This window comes from Schistocerca americana, chromosome X (assembly GCF_021461395.2).
Source record: "Schistocerca americana isolate TAMUIC-IGC-003095 chromosome X, iqSchAmer2.1, whole genome shotgun sequence".
NCBI classification, from domain to species: Eukaryota; Metazoa; Arthropoda; class Insecta; order Orthoptera; family Acrididae; genus Schistocerca; species Schistocerca americana.
The window spans coordinates 593,738,131-593,760,249 of record NC_060130.1 but is presented as its reverse complement, the minus strand read 5'-3'; the positions used below and the strand labels follow the sequence as shown (position 1 = coordinate 593,760,249).

At 38.7% G+C, this 22,119-nt stretch overlaps 1 protein-coding gene across 1 annotated transcript in view; it reads left to right on the top strand.

Annotated features, from left to right (window-relative positions):
• The window catches only part of LOC124556118 (inactive hydroxysteroid dehydrogenase-like protein 1), a 168,369-nt gene that overhangs the window by 126,480 nt on the left and 19,770 nt on the right, over positions 1 to 22,119 (top strand). The window contains exons 3-4 of the mRNA XM_047130138.1: positions 5,209 to 5,331; positions 7,743 to 7,853. Coding sequence (XP_046986094.1) covers positions 5,209 to 5,331; positions 7,743 to 7,853 — 234 coding nt within the window. The remainder of the gene's footprint in view (positions 1 to 5,208; positions 5,332 to 7,742; positions 7,854 to 22,119) is intronic.

Sequence of the window (22,119 nt, the reverse complement as noted above, 5' to 3'; positions counted from 1 at the left end):
GATAATGCTGCGGCGCAAAAGCAGGGAAAGAGGTTTGGCGCGGTGCAGCAGTGCGGGTGGCAACATCAAGCTGCGCCGCTCTGTGCAACAACGAAAGAGTTACGCGCAGTGTCGGTACATCAGAGGATGTGGTTCGTTGGTGAGCACTCTGTTCGTCGGCGTTTCTCGTTTTCCGTAATTACTGACGAGCGCTGGCGCACACTGGGGCATTTTTGCGCACCTTCGAACATAATGTGCAGTTTGCGCAGTGAAAGAGATGGGTGTTGTTCTGTTAAACAGTGGTTTTACCCGGCAAGGTCAAGTATTCCAAAGAAATGCATTACCTGCATTATTTCCTGCCAGTTTCAGTTGACTAGTAACACTTTAAGTGATAACTTGATGTCGAACAAAAAGTATGTACCGCTAACAGTTAACGAAAAGGTTAAGGTAATCGAGGCGAGTGAGAAAGAAAGACTCTCTGCGTGCGAAATAATGTTGCGTTTCAAATGCGGTAAAACACATATTTTGATACTTTAAGAGAAAAAAGGATAAGATACGGCATGAGTGAATGAAAGGGAACTGGCAAATGAAAAGAAAGGCGAAGAAGACAGGAAACGAAAAAATTGACATATGTAGGAACGGTTCGCAAGTGCGCGGGAAAAATATCACTTTTGTCTCGACGCATGTTGCAGAATGAGGCTCTAGAAATCACTAAAGAGTTTGAAAATACGGAGTTTAAGGCAACCACAGGATGGCTGGGTAGTTTCAAAGGCTTCAAAGCTGGGCACAACATTGCGCGCGCGCGCGCGCGCGTGTGTGTGTGTGTGTGGGGGGGTGGGGGGGGGGGGGAGGAGGAGAAATAAGGATGTGCAGGAAAGAGTAGCAACACAATGGAAGACAATACTATACAACTTAATTGCCAATTATGACCCGAAAGACTTATTCAGTGTCGACGAAACTGGAGTGTTTTATCATGCATAGCCTTCAAAATCTCTAGTGGTTCGAGGTGAGAAGTGCGCCGCGGAAAAATATCCAAGGAAAGATTCATTGCCCTGCTGTATGAAAACATGTTAAGTGAAGTGGAGAAGCCACTGCTGATCGGAAAAGCAGAAAAACCGCGTTGTTTCAGGAAGAATGGCTGGGCACTTTCAGTGCCAAAATGGAAAAAAGAGGAAAGCGCTAAGTTCTCCTTTTCCTAGACAATGCAACCTGCTACCGGAGAGTCAAGTTATCAAAAGTGAAATTGGCTTGGTTTCCGCCAGATTCAACCAGCGTTACACAACCGATGGACCATGGGGTTATTTACACATTATAGGTGATTATTGATGCAGTCTCTTATTCTTAGTGCCGGCCGAAGCGGCCGTGCGGTTCTAGGCGCTGCAGCCTGGAACTGCGAGACCGCTACGGTCGCGGGTTCGAATCCTGCCTCGGGCATGGATGTGTGTGATGTCCTTAGGTTAGTTAGGTTTAACTAGTTCTAAGTTCTAGGGGACTAATGACCTTAGAAGTTGAGTCCCATAGTGCTCAGAGCCATTTGAACCATTTTCTTATTCTTAGTGTTCAAGAAGCCGAAGGTGCATTTGCTTTTGCACTGTCAGTTACTGTCCTGGATGCAAAAACTGAATTCGGTTGGCAGTAAGGGGAATAAAGCTCGAAACTCTTACCAAGTGCTTCAACAAAGCAGTGTTTGGACGACAAGAAAAAGACACCTCTCTGGCCATCGAAGATCAAGGAAATGCAGCAGCAATTGCTGAATTAATCAAAATGCAAAACATTTCATGTAGTGCAGATAACTAGATTCGAAGTGACGACTTTCTGTCAACTCATTCCACTTTTGCTTCAGCAACAGATTTAATAGAAATCCGCGACATAGAAGATGAAGACTGCTTGAATACTGCTCAGCAGAGTGGGATCTGTACCAGATAGGGTTGATAGAAGAGATAGAGAAGATCCAATGGAGAGCAGTGCGCTTCGTTACAGGATCATTTAGTAATCGCGAAAGTGTTACGGAGATGATAGATAAACTCCAGTGGAAGACTCTGCAGAAGAGGCGCTCAGTAGCTCGGTATGGGCTTTTGTTGAAGTTTTGAGAACATACCTTCACCGAGGAGTCAAGCAGTATATTGCTCCCTCCTACGTATATCTCTCGAAGAGACCATGAGGATAAAATCAGAGAGATTAGAGCCCACTGGCATACTGACAATCCTTCTTTCCACGAACAATACGAGACTGGAATAGAAGGGAGAACAGATAGAGGTACTCAAGGTACTCTCCACCACACACCGTCAGGTGGCTTGCGGAGTATGGATGTAGATGTCGATATAGAAGAGGTGCAAACCGATGTCTCTAGAAAAAGTAATAGACCTGAAGAAGGTATTGCATTCATAGACGATGTTATCCAATTTCCAGCATACATAAATGCTCCCAAACAGTTGGAACTATTGCAAAGTGCGAAAAATTGCATAGAAAAAACTATTTCAAGCAAGAAATTCAAACAGATTTCCCTCGTTCATTTGTGGCGAAAAAAAAAATGAAACATAAGGCAAATAAACACAGGAATAATATGTATGTACATACAGCAATAAATGAATTTAAAGTTAGGGTAAAAATACAGAAATGCCATACTATTTATCAGTTTGTGTAATAGTCTAGTGTTTTGTTGTACAGTACCGGTATACACTAATTGAACATCTACAGTGTGGGAGTGAAGGTATATAAATACATGTATAATTACAAATTTATATTTTTGTGCATGATACCTGAAAATTATTTTGTAGCTAGTGAGTTTTGTGTAATTCAGAAACTTGTCCAATTTGGAAAAATATTTTACTCTCATGCGATTCCATTCTGAGTTAGTTGTACTGTATATTCATGTGCAGTGTGAAAACATACCAAGGTTTGGGTGAACATGTCGTATGTGGGTATGGAGTCATTACTGCTGTAATGATTCAGTTTTGCATTGTCTTTTCGATAAGGTAGATGACTCCATACCTAGATATGATGTGTTCACCCAAGCCTAGGAATGTTTTCAAATTGCACTTTGATATATTTCCTGCTTGTTTTTAGTAGTCAGTAGTTACTATTATGCACTATGTATTAGACGTGGTCTTTATTGGTTTCTTCAGATTAATCTGTTTATGATGTATAAATCAAAATGCCTAATTAAATAATGTAGTCACTACACAACCTCTGACTTTCATGTGTTTTTATAGCATCCATAAAAGCACTAATTCAACATTCAGGTCACCCCTCCCTTTATTAGTGCAAGAGGAGGTTCCCAAGCTAAAGATCTCCATCCTACAGATGGATTACCATCAACTGTGTCTGATATTTCATCTGACATTGTAGGTTTGTCTTTGATTCAGCCTATGATATTAATGTATGATCTAGAAATCAGGAGCTGTAAATTGCCACCTCACCACCCTTATCTGGCTTTGAACATGTGGCTTTGAACATGTTGTTCCTGAGTTCTGTGTTAGCTTGATATGATTTATTGGCCAAAGCCATTCAGGCAGTTTATTGAAAAATGGAAAATAATCTGAAATCAGAACAAAAATAATGGGCAGAATTCTTTAAATGACAAGATATTTGCCAAATTACCCCCCCCCCCCCCCCTGGATAATTTATTTTCACAACTGGCCAGTTTTGATATAGCAGCATTCAAACTGTACACTTGAAAATATCACAATGGCTCAATGTAAAAACTGGCTAGTTGTGAAAAGAACACCTTCAGTTGTATGTGGCAAAAATGCTATCATGCAAAGAATTCATTATGATTGTAGCAGCAAGCATGTTAAAGCCAATGGGTAGGATGTGTACATGAAATATGTATTCCTTTAAAATATTAAAATATGCAAGAAACATTTTTTCATAAATGTGGTAATTCATTCCTTTCCAAATAAATTTTCCCTTATGCACATGAAAAACGTCAGAAATGAGTCACATTATCTACTTTTACACATTTTATGAAATCTGAAATTCCTACTATGCTAATGTAACTGTTTCACACTTCTGCATCAACTTTGTAAACCTATTTTATATTAGCTTTCTATGATTTTACCTGCATCCATAGCGAATGTTGCTAATGCATACCTGTGAAGTGGCCTTTGATGGGGGAAGAAATTTTCAATCTTAGTCTTTGGCTGGTGAACGGAGGAGAGGCAATGACCTAAAGTTACTGATGTAAATTAAATTCCAAAACTCTCCTCAGTGTCACATGAAATGTTTATGATGACCCATCTTTTGGAGGAGGAAGTTAAGTCTGGGGAATGCACTGGTGCTATTTGAGAAGAAGTCTACATGCCGAATCCTGATTAACCCTCCCTTTTTTCATCATACAACACAAACCTGGCACAAAACTATACATACACCCATTACAGTCACCTACACTCAAAAGATACACGTAAGACACAACTTCCACACACCACGTGGGAAGGGGCCACTGTGCACAAAGAAATTAGCTGCTGAATAACAACTCTGGTTGTCGCAGCCAACAATGCCAAATAACTATTTCTTTCTTTCTTTCCTGCCTGGATTTCATTTACAATTTTTACTGCTGTTATTCTGTAGCTTCATTGGGTTTGCTAAGTGCTTTTTCAATGTTATGTCTGAACTGTTAGCTTTAAAAGTGCCTCTGGGATGAAACAAGTTCGATTGAAATATGTACCTTGTAATTAAAGGATTAGTAGCAAGGCACAATATCTGTATGCTTAGACTGTAATGCCACAGAAAATGAAAGTTTTGATCATTATCATACTATTAAGTACTGCCTTGAGTTAGGGAGATGAGGTATTTATATTACAACTTCACTGAAAGAACAGATACATTGATAGTGCTCATCCTTATGGATCTAGGAATAGCTAATTTAGTAATAAAGGGAAATGTTGGGAGATGAAAACTGTAGGGGGAGATCAGTAAGCAGGTTCAAACAGGTGTAGGTTACAGTAGTTGTGCAAAGATGAGAAATTCACAAAGGGTATTCTAGTGTGTAGAGCTGCATAAAAGCAGTCTTCCACAAAAATATATCATTGTTTTTCAATTGTATGTTGCTCACTATTATTTACTTGTTTTTAAATGTGTTCATGACTATTGTTTATTTGTTCTTTAATCTGTTCACATGTGATTTATTTATACCTGTAGCTGCCTGTGTTTCATAGAATATAGAGACTATTGTTATTTTGTGTCAATGTTCACTTTTTATTTACAATATCATATTTATCATCTTTACAGTGGTTACTGGTTCAACAGATGGTATTGGTAAAGCATATGCCCTTGAGCTAGCAAGACGAGGACTCAACATAGTCCTTATTAGCAGGAACCAGCAGAAGTTGGATGGTGTTGCAAAAGAGATTGGTACTGTGATTATATATGATATATATTAAGAATATAATCTATATTTAACATATTTTCTTAAAATGCTGGTTTCTCATTTCAGTGTGTGATCACATACAATTTTTAACCAAGAGAGTGACAAATTCTCTAAGTTCACATATTAGGGCACTGTACACATAAGAAAGTAGGTGACTGTGCAATATGCAATGGCAACAGGCAGTGTATTGTGGAACACACCAGCCATTAGTATCATTTCGCAGTATTTGTATGCAGGGTGCAATATGAGGTGCACCCTAAATAGCTAACAATTAGTTTTATATCAGTATTTGCATGGTGATAGCTGTTTGGTCATTGCAGTGTTCATTATGGCTAATATAATACATACAGTAATTAAAACTTCCGGGCTAAGAGGCTGTGGTCCAATAGTAGAAATACTTCTCCCTGACGTTTCGTTGCCAGCTGCGGGCAACATCATCTGAGGTGAGTCTACGACATCAGGGAGAAGTATTTCTACTATTGGACCACAGCCTCTTAGCCCAGAAGTTTTAATTACTGAAGACGCCGGCCGTGAAAGCCTACATGCTATAATAATACATACACTTCAAATGTTAAATCAATGAGGTTAGTGTTAGTGTTATATGTACACACCTTTTTTCCTATTACAACACAACTCTACTAGAAGTACACTAGTGTGAATAACACAATACACTTATATTTGTATACATTGATACTCTTCCTTTGCTTAGCACTGTCTTTACTTTGACATAAATTATTATATTATTTCAACATATTAATGTATTTATTTTTGAACTTAGAATTTTCTTGTCAGTTGCATACATTTGTTAGTTTAGAAATAATATAGCCCTGCCTAATAACATTGTTGATTGCAGCTGTAAGAAATATTTTGGAATCTTTAACACAATAATGTGACATACAAATCAACAAAACTTACTGGGTATGCAATGTGCAGCTACTCGTTGTATACAGGGTGTCCGAGGACGAATGGTCAGAATTCAAGTATATGACAGCAACAATCATTCAACGCAGAAAAATCCAATAAACATGGGCTTTAAAATGCATACTTTAAGAGCTAGGAGCACTTCTTTGTCTTCGATACTGTGATAAAAATCTCCTCTAATGCAAGTTCTTTGCTTTACATATTTTGAGACGCAGTAGTGTGGACCAAAACAAGAAAAAAATGTCCAGTCAACATGGGCTCTGGAGTGCATACTTTAAGAGCTATGAGCACATGTTTGTCTTCATTACTGTGAAACACATATAGTCTACTGAACAAGTTCTTATAGCTCTTAAGATATGCATTTTAGAGTCCATGTTATTCTTGTTTTACTACCTCCTCACAAAATATAGAAAGCAAAGAGCTTGCATAGAAGAGATTTGTTTTACTGTATCGAAGATGAAGTGCTCTTAACTCTTAAAGTATGTTTTTTAGAGCCCATGTTTACTAGGCTCTGCTGCTTTGAATGATCACTGCTGTTATATCCCTGAATCAGGACCTTTTTTGCTTGGATACCCTGTATAATCTTCTCAGTTTGTTTTGTATATCAACAGTGAGAATTAAAGAGAGAGGTAGGTAAAGCTTTACACTCTTTGTTCCTTCTTTCTCTGACAGTTTCTCTGTATTTTTCTCCACACTTACATCCATTCTTATCCAACCAATACACTTTCCTTTTCTTACCTGATCTGATCTTAATTGTTCTTTGTGACTTATCCTCTTCAATAATGTTTTAGAAATCTCTGGTGGTTCATAACCTGCATTATGTTTTCAGAGCTCTTACTATACTTTGTTTTCATATGTAACTTGCATCTATGTGTTACTGGTATATCTGAGAATCTTTCGTTTGCAGTTGCTATTAACTTTGGTAGTGCTGTATGCATACTGACAGTCAGTCTATATGTGTCATCTATCTGTAGCCTCCTTCTTGCCAGAGTCCAAAGGTTTTCCTTCTTTTGTTTGCTTTACTTACATGTTTTTATTTGCCAGTTCTTTTTCTCCAAACAATTGCACACTTGCCTTTATTTACATCTAGTATTATCAATGTGATTTATAAAATGAATATTAATAGTTGTGTGCTTTTAAGAATTGTTATTAAAAATAATGTTTATTACTGTATTGTCACGGGCCTATGGCTAATTATGATATATAAAAGATTAAAAAAAAAAATACTAAACGGTATTTATCTCTAACAGCTTATCTTATAGTGTAATATATCAGAGATTACTATACACATTTCATCAGTCAATCTATCCATCCTGGTATTACCTTTCATGAAAAGCAAATTTTTCACTCCAGGTAACTGATCTGCATTGCAGACAATCAGTAAACAAGCAGTCATATTTATTATTTGCATACATTTTACAGTATTGTGTGTGGTTTATGATGTCAGCTAATAATTCATATTTTTGCTTTACAGAATCGAAGTTCAGTGTACGAACAAAAACAATATCAGTAGACTTTAGTAAAGGAAAAGCAGTATTTGATATCATTGAATATGAACTCAAAGACATCCCTATTGGAATTTTGGGTAAGAGCCTAAAAACTAGAAATTTACTCCTGCAGAATGTGCTATTACTGTGTTTGCAGTTAATGAAGGGCTATATTTTTCTGTTAAGAATACATGTCCCCCTGATTAGATTAGAGGTTAGATTAGATTAGATTAGTACTTGTTCCATAGATCATGAATACGGCACTTCGTTATGATGTGGAACGTTTCAGGTTAATAAAAGGTGTCTATACAAGATGTTACATTACACAAAATATTACATGACACTTAATTTTTTTCTGTGGGTGTTGGGGAAATTACCCACTTACTATACCCAAAAATTCATCTAATGAGTAGAAGGAGTTGCCATTAAGAAATTCTTTTAAATGCTATATGGCTATCTGTTAGACTTTTGATGCTATTAGGTAAGTGACCAAAGACTTGTGCGGCAGCATAATTTACCCCCTTCTGAGCCAAAGTTAGAGTAGTAATGTACACTGCTATTACTTTTGAATTCATTCGGATTGTTAATAACAAATTTCATAAGTGAATTATGTCTGCTTGTGTCTGTATATGTGTGGATGGATATGTGTGTGTGTGCGAGTGTATACCCGTCCTTTTTTCCCCCTAAGGTAAGTCTTTCCACTCCCGGGACTGGAATGACTCCTTACCCTCTTCCTTAAAACCCACATCCTTTCGTCTTTCCCTCTCCTTCCTTCTTTCCTGATGAGGCAACAGTTTGTTGCGAAAGCTTGAATTTTGTGTGTATGTTTGTGTTTGTTTGTGTGTCTGTCGACCTGCCAGCACTTTCATTTGGTAAGTCACATCATCTTTGTTTTTAGATATATTTTTCCTACGTGGAATGTTTCCATCTATTATAACTGTGTGTATATATATATATATATATATATATATATATATTTTTTTTTTTTTTTTTTTTTTTGTGAGGCTACAGTGAAGATCTCGAGCTCTTTAAATAAGTGTCTGCAGGATGATCTTGGATGAGCTCCAGTAATTATTCTGATTGCACGCTTTTGTGCAATGAACACTCTTTTACCCAATGATGAGTTATCCTAGAATATGATGCCAAATGAAAGCAGAGAATGAAAATAGGTGTGGTAAGCTAATTTACTGAGATGTATATTGCCAAAATTTGCAATGACCCTAATAGTATAAGTAGCTGAACTCAAACATTTCAGCAGATCTTCAGTGTGTTTTTTCCAGTTCAACCCCTCATCAATGCATACACCTTGAAATTTTGAATATTCTACCTTAGCTACCGATTTCTGATCGTTGTCTATATTTATTAATGGTGTCATTCCATTTACTGTGTGGAACTGTATATACTGTGTTTTGTCAAAGTTTAATGAGAGCCCATTTGCTGAGAACCACTTAATGATTTTCTGAGAAACATCGGTTACAATTTCACCAGTTAATTCTTGTCTGTGGGGTGTGATAGCTATACTTGTATCATCGGCAAAAAGTACCAGCTTTGCATCTATGTGAGTATAGAATGGCAAGTCATTAATATATATTAAGAATAGCAGAAGACCCAAGACCAAACCTTGTGGCACCCCATTCTTGATTGTTCCCCAGTTTGAGAAATCACCAGTTTTTTGTATATTATGTGAACTGCTTATTTCAACATTCTGCACTCTTCCAGTTAGGTATGATTTAAACCATTTGAGTGCTGTCCCATTAATACCACAGTACTTGAGCTTATCTAGAAGTATTCCATGATTTACACAATAAAAAGCCTTTGAGAGATCACAAAAAATCCCAACAGGTGACTTCCAGTTACTCAGAGCATTTAATATTTTATTAGTGAAAGTATATATAGCATTTTCCGTTGAAAAACCTTTCTCGAAACTAAACTGATATTTTGTTAAAACGTTATTTTTACAAAGGTGTGAAGCTACTCTACAATACATTACTACACTTCTGGAAATTGAAATAAGAACACCGCGAATTCATTGTCCCAGGAAGGGGAAACTTTATTGACACATTCCTGGGGTCAGATACATCACATGATCACACTGACAGAACCACAGGCACATAGACACAGGCAACAGAGCATGCACAATGTCGGCACTAGTACAGTGTATATCCACCTTTCGCAGCAATGCAGGCTGCTATTCTCCCATGGAGACGATCGTAGAGATGCTGGATGCAGTCCTGTGGAATGGCTTGCCATGCCATTTCCACCTGGCGCCTCAGTTGGACCAGCGTTCGTGCTGGACGTGCAGACCGCGTGAGACGACGCTTCATCCAGTCCCAAACATGCTCAATGGGGGACAGATCCGGAGATATTGCTGGCCAGGGTAGTTGACTTACACCTTCTAGAGCACGTTGGGTGACACGGGATACATGCGGACGTGCATTGTCCTGTTGGAACAGCAAGTTCCCTTGCCGGTCTAGGAATGGTAGAACGATGGGTTCGATGACGGTTTGGATGTACCGTGCACTATTCAGTGTCCCCTCGACGATCACCAGTGGTGTACGGCCAGTGTAGGAGATCGCTCCCCACACCATGATGCCAGGTGTTGGCCCTGTGTGCCTCGGTCGTATGCAGTCCTGATTGTGGCGCTCACCTGCACGGCGCCAAACACGCATACGACCATCATTGGCACCAAGGCAGAAGCGACTCTCATCGCTGAAGACGACACGTCTCCATCCGTCCCTCCATTCACGCCTGTCGCGACACCACTGGAGGCGGGCTGCACGATGTTGGGGCGTGAGCGGAAGACGGCCTAACGGTGTGCGGGACCGTAGCCCAGCTTCATGGAGACGGTTGCGAATGGTCCTCGCCGATACCCCAGGAGCAACAGTGTCCCTAATTTGCTGGGAAGTGGCGGTGCGGTCCCCTACGGCACTGCGTAGGATCCTATGGTCTTGGCGTGCATCCGTGCGTCGCTGCGGTCCAGTCCCAGGTCGACGGGCACGTGCACCTTCCGCCGACCACTGGCGACAACATCGATGTACTGTGGAGACCTCACGCCCCACGTGTTGAGCAATTCGGCGGTACGTCCACCCGGCCTCCCGCATGCCCACTATACGCCCTCGCTCAAAGTCCGTCAACTGCACATACGGTTCATGTCCACGCTGTCGCGGCATGCTACCAGTGTTAAAGACTGCGATGGAGCTCCGTATGCCACGGCAAACTGGCTGACACTGACGGCGGCGGTGCACAAATGCTGCGCAGCTAGCGCCATTCGACGGCCAACACCGCGGTTCCTGGTGTGTCCGCTGTGCCGTGCGTGTGATCATTGCTTGTACAGCCCTCTCGCAGTGTCCGGAGCAAGTATGGTGGGTCTGACACACCGGTGTCAATGTGTTCTTTTTTCCATTTCCAGGAGTGTATTTCAAGAATTTTGGATAAGTCAGTCAGAAGAGAGATTGGGCAGTAGTTGTTGAAATCGGATGTATCCCCTTTCTTATGCAGTGGTTTAACAATGGCATACTTCAGTCTACCTGGGAAAATACCCTACTTTAGAGAGCTATTACATATGTGGCTAAGAATCCCACTTATCTCTTGGGAACAAGCTTTTATTATCGTGCTGGAAATGCCATCAATTCCATGTGAGCTTTTGTTGTTGAGAGAGTTTATTATCTTCAGAATTTCAGAAGGAGAGGTGGGTGGAATTTCAATTGTATCAAATTGTGTGGATAAGGCCTCTTCCATTAACTGCCTTGCTTCTTCTAATGAACATTTAGATCCTATTTTCTCTAAAACTTTTAAAAAATGATTATTCAAAATCTTTTCGACTTCTGGCTTGTTGTTTGTCAAGTTTCCATTCACTTTGATGGTAATGCCGTCATCCTGTACTCCTGGTTGCCATGTCTCCCTTGTAATAATATTCCAAATTGTTTTGATTTTGTTATCAGAGGTGTTAATCTCAGACATGATGCACATGCTTCTGTACTTTTTAATAACCTTTCTTAATGTAGCACAGTAGTTTTTATAATATTTGGCTGTTTCTGGGTCATTACTATTTCTTGTTGTTACGAAAGATTTTTATTCCTTTAGTAAGCCCAGGTGTTTTGCATGGTTTCTTGTAATTAGCTTTAACTACTTTCTTGGGGAAACAGTTTTCAAATTCTCTTACAAGTGCATCATGAAATAAGTTATATTTTAAATTAGCATCAGATTCCTTGTACACCTCATCCCAGTCTAACTGCTGAAGATTTTCCCTGAAATTTCTAATTGTTGAGTCATTAATTAAACACACAACTTTGGAGGGTAGTTTTGAATAACTGAATGGAGCTACGTCATATACTGTAACTAGCTGAGCACCATGATCAGAAAGGCCATTCTCAACAGGACAAGAATTTATGTTTCTAAACTTATCTTGGTCTATAAAAGCATTATCTATCAATGTGCTGCTGTCCTTTACTACCTGAGTAGGAGAATTAATGACAGATGTCAAATTGAAAGAACCGAGCAAGACTTCCAGGTCATTCTTCCTATTACCCTCTTTCAGTGAATCAACACTGAAGTCCCCACAAATTGCTGATAACAAATTGCTAATTTGCTTTCCCCTATCTGACAGATATCACAACAAGGCATCCAAGTTTTCCAGGAATAAATGAAAGTTTCCTGAAGGGGACATATATACTGTTACAATATAAAAGAGCCCTCCTTCAGTTTAAGTTGACAGGTACATGCTTCTATGTGTTGCTCAAGACAAAACTTTTTTGTATCTAAGCTTTTTACACAGTGATAACTTTTGATATATACTGAGATCATTTTAATGGAGCAGAAAGATAGAACTGTCAATGGGCATATTGAACAAATTACCTCAGAATTTGTCTGAAGTGTTTTACAAAACCATAAGAAACATAGCTCAAGCTATTTAGATGCCTATTTCAAGGTAAACAAATGCCACATTAGCTCATCACACGTGAACTAGTTCACAGTTGGGATTGTTAAAAGTAATGAATCATCAACTTTTACATTTGAATATTACTAAGTGTTATGAAGGGGGAGAATCAAAGGATACATACAGATAGATACATAAAGACACTAGTGAAGGGAAGCAGCTATCATAAACAGCTTTCTCGAATCACATGACTAGCACAATGTGTGTACTCTAGTTTATCTGTGCCATTATAGTTTACATTATAGTATACAGTAGTAAATAAACATTATCTTTTATGGGCACTTTTTGACAGTAACTGAAAAAAGCCTAAAGTAATTTCCAAGTATGCTAACATGGGGTGAAGATGAAATGAATAACTATACTCTGGTCAGTACTTTTTACCTAGTATGCCTGAAGTTTCAGAGAAAATTATGCATAAGAAACTAATTTAATTTGTAGAAAGAATAATATTCTGTTGAGGTCACAACATGAATGTAGAAGGTTAAATTAACACAGACTGCACTATTTGAATGCATAAACTGTGCAGTAGACCTAGATATGATTGACAATAAACAGTTAACAATAGGGATATATTTACATTTGTGTACTGCTTTCGACATGATTAACAACAAAATCTTCCTTCCTAAGTAATAACATTATCATAGAAGAGGATGTTCTAACAAGTGAATCAGTTTACTACTCAGTAATCAAGAAGAATTGATGTTAGTGAAGTACACTGAACAAGGAAGCCACTGAAATACAATCATCTGCAGGCACAATAAAATACAGCATGCTCCATGGCATAGTTATGGGACCCCTTCTCTTTCTTCTGTACATCAACAGAATGTGCAAAAAATGAATACAGATAAGACTCTTATATGCTGATGATACAGCAATTCTGCCAAATATTGGGAATAGTGATGAACTACGGCAATCATAAAACAAATTGGCAAGTGACCAAATCATGACCAATTGAATACAAATAACAACAGGACATCAGTTGGAATTTTCTGTCACCCTAAAACAAGAACGCACATAAATGTGCTATTTCCATGAAAGAAAAATCAGCAAAAAGCAGCACAGAAATGTTTTAGCTGTGTGGCTGCAAGATTACATAAAAAAGAAATATATTGGGCATGTTAACTGTAAGATAAATAGACGGTTTAAATCTAAGTAGCTCTGAAACCTAGTATTGTGGCTGATATTTTTATGAGTGCTTATTATGCTTATGTTATGGCCCATCTATACTGTCCATCATCAGTCAGTAAATTCAGAATCGAAAGACTGTTAGAATAATGAATGAAAGTAAAAAAATATTCATATAAACACTTCCTTCACACTATTTAATATACTTCCATTAACGCACACTTTCAATAGAGAAATTCTGATATTCTTTAAACTAAATCTAAAAAAGAAAGATAAAAGTCACAAAAAAACCTATGCTCAAAAACATCATACCGGAGTCAGCCAAAACCCTTAACAGTACAAATGCTAATAATAAACTCTGGTAGAAGAGAATGCTTCATATGGGATGGAAACATTTTAACAAAGTACCACAGACCATAAAAGCAGTCTGGGAAATAAATATCTTTAAATATACTAGATGTTTAATAATTGTGTTATTTAAGTAATTTATTTCGTAAATCCAATACATAATTGTACTTTATTGACTTGGTTTGTATCTCTAATATAAAGTGCTATTGTATATAAAAATGATGATGATATGCGTGTTTGTGTGTGTGTGTGTGTGTGTGTGTGTGTGTGTGTGTGTGTGTGTTTGTGTGTTTGTGTGTTGAGGTGCATAGGAAATTGAGAAGACAGAATGTTCAAGATGGTGAATTACTAGATTATAGATCATCCCACATGTAGGTAAAATCATGGTCTGGCTTGCATACTGATCTTGGAGATAAGCACTTAACATCTACATCTACATTTACATCTACATTTATACTCCGCAAGCCACCCAACGGTGTGTGGCGGAGGGCACTTCATGTGCCACTGTCATTACCTCCCTTTCCTGTTCCACTCGCGTATGGTTTGCGGGAAGAGCAACTGCCGGAAAGCCTCTGTGAATGCTCGAATCTCTCTAATTTTACATTTGTGATCTCCTCAGGAGGTATAAGTAGGGGGATGCAATATATTTGATACCTCATCCAGAAACGCACCCTCTTGAAACCTGGACAGCAAGCTACACCGCGATGCAGAGCGCCTCTCTTGCAGAGTCTGCCACTTGAGTTTGATAAACATCTCCGTAACACTATCACACTTACCAAATAACCCTGTGACAAAATGTGCCGCTCTTCTTTGGATCTTCTCTATCTCCTCTGTCAACCTGACCTGGTACGGATCCCACTCTGATGAGCAAACAATAAAGGATCCTTCTTTCTATGTATCACATGAAACACATATTGCTTGTTAGTCAGTTAGTTGCACATTTATAGATCACATTCAACATAAACATTAAGCTGTAGAATGTATCTGTTGAGCAAAATAAAGTAGAGACAAAAAATGGCTACATGCTGGTCATTTACAGATTTGTGATAGACTAATTATTTCTATTCAAGAATTTATTTATGGTATAGAAAAAGTTGTTAAGGAGAAACAAAATTAATCTACATATGGAAACACTTCTGTCATCTGTTGGACATTTTATTTCCTTGAGCAGATTATCAAAGTGTTTCATGGTTCAGTATTGCATTCTTTTTTGTGCCAAACTTTAATTCACTAAAGGGAAGTTCAGATAATTTTACCCTCTGATATTGTGTTGGTGAATATCTCTGTTGCTCTCAAACTGAAATGGATTGCTGAGACACATTTCATGAGTGAAGAAATGAGGGGGAGATGCAGCTTGATGGAGCTGACAGGCAGAACATGAGCAGATGAGATCTGTGATGTTGGAGTCATTATTTGGTGAGAAGACATGTTGTCAAGTCAAATTTTAAATCTGGAACCTGCTCCAGTATCTATTGTGAAGGAAGTGCAGTACTCATGACTGAAGAGATGAATACATTATGATGCGACAGTAGTCCCCATACAAGCCACACAGCAGAACCCATTGGTTTAGGTGTAGTTGATGCTGCCATGGGCAGAGGGGATAAAATTAGGACCTGAAAGGTGTGTCCAGCACACTGTGATGGCAAGCATGTTAGGGAAAGGTTGAAATGGCTGAACCCAGATCTGAATCAAGTTGGAAACATGCCAGTACATCTTGGTTGGAGGCTGGGTCGAATCTCATGGGGATCTGGGACAGTGTGTCCACATTTACATGTAACATCACTGTTCAAGAGTGGATTGAATAATGAAAACTAGAAAAATAAAGAAACCAGTGCTGGAAGCAATGGGCGATCCTGTATGGTAAAGCAATGTTTAGGGCCAAAAATCGTGAGTTATGGGTGATGATCAGTGACAAGATGAAATTCCTGTCCTTAAAGTAATATTTTAAATTTCTGAACTGGGTAAATAATAATGAGGACCTCCCACTCTCTTTGAGAACTGAGAGACAGATAAGGTCTTAGAAGCATATGCTGTAGGGCATTGCAATCAGGATATTTATGGGATAGGACTGTGGTGATATCATGGGGATGTGTCAGTTGCTACCATAAGAGGCAAATCAGGGGTGTGTGTTGCAAAACATGATGTCTACTTAAGACAATCTTTTAAAACCCGGAAAGCTTGTCTACAGCTCAGCTACCATTTGAAATGTGCAACTCAGCACTGCATCTAGCACAATGGGCAGAAGAGTTCTGCTATGGTTGCAATAAGTCAGCCATAATAGTTGCTCTTACACAGAAACACTTTTAAATCTTTGACATTAACGGTGGGCTGCAGTTTATCGACTGCTGCAACAAAATTCTTCATTGTTTCCAGTCCATTTGCTGAGAGTTTAAATCATGAATTTGTTAAGAAATGTTGCACAAAAGAACACTTGCACATGATGCATTTAAGCCCTCTTGATGCCAGTCTCTAGGACAAACATTTTGAAGGTGATCCTCTGGAGTTGCATCTATGATTAATAGATCATCAAGATATGCAGCACAATTCTGAATGCCCTGCATTAGCTGATCCATAAAACGTTGAAATATGGAATGAACTGAAGACTTCTGAAAGGTAACTGATTGTAATGGTAAAGGCCATATGCAATGTTTAGCACTAGGTAAGTTTGTGATGCTGCATCAAAGGGTATTTGAAAATATGCCCCTGCATGGTCAGCTTCACAGAATAAAGTGGCATGAATTAATTCTGCAAAGAGCTCATCCAGGATCTGTAGAGGATAAGTTTCCACTTCATCTTGGGCATTGATTGTTACTTTGGAATCACTACAAAGTCTCAAGGTGCCACTGGATTTGCATACTGTTCCGAGAGGAGTAAGTAGCTCATTGAGCATGGGGAAAAGACATTAACACTTCTTCATGTGTGAGCCTATCCAGCTCTCTTTTGAGGCCATTCTTAAGAGCCAAGGCTTTGAAAAAAAATAAAAAATAAAAATAAAGTTTGCCATCACTTTTAGAGTGGTGTGAACTTAAAATTAGTTGTCTTTGCTAGTCCATATGAGAAAATTTGAGAATAATCATCACAGAGAGTCTTCAGTACAGCAAAAGCCACTTTGGATTACATGGTGTGCACTGTTTCATGAACAGTAAATCCAAAATTGTGGAAAGAGTCTGTTTCAAAAACATTAGCTATTTTGGTGTTAACTATCACCAGAAAATTTACTGGATCCAGTGACTAGGTTATAAATAAGTAATCCTGGAAACTTTCCAAGCAAACGCACATGACAATGTCCAAAGAGTGAAAAATTTCTCTCACCTGCCTACAATGGTGGCGACAAAAAACTTAAGTAAGTAGATATGTTTAAAAATCACACAGAAGCGCCAATATCCAAGAGTAAACTCACAGTGCTTTTGTCAATGAATGTATCTGTGTTCTGGGCTACATTATGATAAATCAGTACTTCTGTACATAGCTCACACACTTGTTTCACTTTCGTAGGTTGGGACATACAGGAGAAGTATCAATAATTTTTTAAAAAATCAAAAAGAAAACCTTTCAAGTATTATTATTTTATGGAAGAAACTTGTGACTTTTGATACATTGGGGCATTAAAAAACTCAGTAGCGACAGATGGAAATTTGTGCCATACTGCGTTCTAACCTGAATTCCCGCTTTATGTGAGCGTTGATCTTAACTGCTTCGGCTATCCAAGCATGTTTCTAGTCTGACTCGAATCTCCATATGCTGCACACTGCAGATTAGTATCCCCTGTTCATCATTCCTCTTTGCTCACAGCCCTACTGCATTCCTGCAAGGGGCTGGACATTATTCTGCATCTGCACTGAAAGGCTGATATGCTGTCAGGAGCATATATTCTACAGGTGTGGTGTCTGTTCCTTTGGACATGCCTGTCCGAAAGAACAGGCATTGTACCTTTATAAAATATTAAATGGTTCATTTATTTTATTTGACATGTGAAAATAAAAGTAGCTCACTTGTGTGACTGTTCTATTAGAGTGATGTCTGTGTTGACATGTACCCAGAAACATGTATCATACATAAACATTGGATATTCTACTGTCATTCAGACTTCACAGATTTTTGTAAAGCTTATCATAAAGATGCTCACATTCATATGTGGTACCTATTTGTAGTAATGGATATAAAATTAAACTGAACATGTCTACACTTCAGTTATTCCAAGACTGGCAGCAGTGAGAAGTGACATGACATCTAACACATTCTTCCAGCATCTACCTACCAAACATAACTAGGGCAGCTAGACTCACTAGAAGTCTTACAGAATGTATATTTAATGTGTATAGGTCCCAAAACAATATGTTTGTTTTCTTGGCTGGTTAACATCATTAAAAATATTTAAACCATACAAGGTGTTCAGAAATTCCTGCTACAAACTTCTGGGACTCTTAGAGGAGAGTGAGTACATAATATTTTGGATAAGAACTCATTACCAGAAACATATCACTTCTGTTCTATTACCGTTTCAGTTCAGATGTTTAAGTCATCCACTTCTGCTTGAGGAATTGAATTAGACCTGATGCAGTACAATTATTAGGTAACAGTTTCAAAGGAGATATAACAAAACATCCATTTATCAGTTAAGTACATTTGTTTTTATTAACATGTAAACATTACATGTTTATGTTATTCCAAAATAAAAGAACCCAGCATACTGTATATACAGAACAGCACTGATAAATTACAACAGCAGCTTCATGTGGCAACCACCAACATTGTTTCAGACTTTGTACCTGTGAATCATATTCTGGTACACCTCCCCATCCCACCTAGTGTCTCTTCAATTTCTAGTGCAGCAGCCAGAACTTATGCCAGCAGATCTTCCCCTGTTTCAAGAGGAGTCTTGTAAATTAAACTTTGCATCTGACCATACATCAGGTGACCATCTGATGTATACACATCGTCCTGTCTACCCTATTGTATAACAGAGCAAGCAACACTGAGACTTTTCTCCTTCCCTCAGCAGAAGTGGACATATTACACATCGAATTGAAACTGCCAAAGATCTGAAATGGGTTGTTTCATGACATGGGTTTTTGCTCAAAATATTATGTACTCAGTCCCCTCTACAAGTCCTTGAAGTTGTAACGAGAATTTCCAAACACCCTGTACGTTCTTTTTGTGTGAGAAAAGAATGCAAATACTACCTTCCTTAAATAAAATTTGTTTCATCGGTAATGTATGTGGTAGACTTTGATTTATTGGTAGAATACTTGGGAAATGGAGTCAGTCTGCAAAGGAGATTGCTTAAAAATCACTCAAGGAACCCATTCTACAATGATACCCAAGATTGTGGGATCCATACCAATAGTGGATATTGAACATATACAGAGAAGGGCAGCACGAACAGTCACAGGTTCGTTTGACTATGGGAGAGTGTCACAGAGATGCAAAAGGAACTGAACTAGCAGGCTGTTGCCCAAGATAGATGTAAACTATCCCAAGAAATCCTACTTACAGAATTTCAGGAACTGATTTTAAATGATGACTCTAGGAATATATTAAAACCCCCTAAGTATTACTCTCACAGAGATTGTGAGGACAAGATTAGATTAATTACAGCATGCACAGATTGTTTAATCAGTCTTCCCATGCTCTGTATGTGAATGTAACAGAAAGAAACCCCAATAACTGGTAAAAATGGATGTACCCTCTGCCATCCACTTCGCATAGGTTTGCAGTGTACAGACATAGATGTAGATGTAGTTTTTTATGAGGTCATTTGGGCCACTGAGCAGGTTGGAGTGCTGCCAGAGGTGGCATAAATCCCACATAATCAATGCCAGAGAATTGACTGCCACAATGCCTTCTTCCATCACAAACTCTGGTCAGCATGAACAGTTTCATGGGCTTGAGCTAATCACGTAACTTCCATCAGAGGGGGATCTGATTTCCTGATGTGGTTCATCACTTCCAAGTTGGGCATAAGCCAATGCTATAACATTCCTAATTAGAGAGTCTGTGAAGTTATGCACACATGAACATTTAAAATTTCATTTCTCCATAATACCTTTAAGTCAGAAGCCCAATCTGCTTATGACTGATTGCAGATCTTTCTTAGTGAAAAAATACTAATTTGGTTGCATTAATATGTGTCTTCATTGAAAATGTTTGTATAGCAAAGAAAACAATATAGTCAACTCAAATTCTGCTGTAATAATTAACGACTGGTTCAGGTTACTTATCTTGACAAGAACATGGCCTTTTGTCTTTCTGAATTGAAAATTTGACCTGCTGAAAAATATAATTGAAGTTGTTCTCTGTAAGTGTCTCACTCTTCACACTGTTTGTTGGCTGTTGGAAAGACCATACATGTAGGTGGTGAGGGTAACATTCCTGCTACATTTCTTAATGTTTGCACTGGCCGTAACATAGCTGTCATTAGCTTCTGATAACCATGCATCGTTTGTGGTTTGTATTAGGAGTTGCTGTAATTTTCCCTGATTGAATAACTGCACTCTCACGTAATTATGAAATTGTTTACTGTCCAGTTTGTATGCTTCACAGGTCCCAAGTCATCAACATAGGTGATCTACTCATAAAGACCATACAGTTATCCACAATAAGAGTTATATAAGGGTGAACATTAATAAAAATGATAAACTGCAAGGACAGATTATTGACTGGAAATGGGAGAAATATGTGTCCAGAAATGGACATTGTGCATGCAATGACAAGAAATCATTCTGGAACACAGTACAGATCTGCATCACATCCACATCACAACAGATGTTCGAAGTGGTCTCCATGGGGTGCCTCACTCTTTCACACATTCCAGCCTATCTCTGAATAGCATCACATGCATTGTGAACATTCTGTTGAAGGGTCTGCACATAAGGAACTGGTTCAACATACACAACACCTTCCAGATGCCCACAGATGTAAAAATTCAGGGGGTTTAAGCCTAGTGATGTAGTAGGCCATGCTACAGGGCCTCCACATCCTATCCATTATCCAGAGAAGATGTTGTTGAGGTGCTGGCAAACTGTAATGCAGAATTGGGGTGGTGCACCATCATGAAGAAACCATATAAGCTGTTGTATTGCCAAAGGCACATTCTCAAGCAGCTCAGACATAGTATTCTACAGGAGGTCCAAGGACATTCCTCCATTGAGGTATTGTGAAATAATAACTGGTGCAAGTGTGTGGTCACCAAGAATCCCTACCCACACAATGATGCTGAATCAGTGCTGATGAGGTGCCTCAATCATTTCTCAATGATTGCCTGTAGCCCACGGATGACAATTATGCAAATTGATTATGCCAGTTCTGGTAAAGTGCGCTTCATTGGTAAAGAGGACTGATGACAGGAATCCCATAATTGTGATAGTCTGGTTCTTAAACCATTGACAAAATCCTTCGTGTAGAGGGAAATCCACTGCTGATAATCTTTTCACTCACTACTGCAAGTCATAGAGATAGTAGCAATTGTCATGCAGGATACACATAACCATACTTTGGCTTACACCATGTTGGCGGGCTACTTACCTGGAGCTTCTACTGGGGTTCGTCTCAATGTCCTGTAGAGCCTGATCCTCCAAATATGGTGTACACACAGTCTGTCACCACCCTGCATATTCGTCTGTCTGAAAGGACCCATAAACACACAAATTCCAAAAAAAGACTTTAAATGTTGTGTAATATTGTGCTGTCTGTGAGGGTACTTGCTTTGATGTAGCCTTGCTGTCTCTCAACCATTTTCATCTGCTTGGCTGTACAAAAACACCATCTCGGCTTGTTTCTGACATGAATACTGGACCATTCTGCTCCTTACAGTAGCTGTGTCAATTATATAGCCTGCAACACACAAGAAACATATGGCATGCGGTCAGAGGAACTTTCATTCTTCAGTGCCATCTACTGTGACAATGATGCTTTTCCAGACACATGTTCATAGGTTTTTTTTTCCCTCCATTACC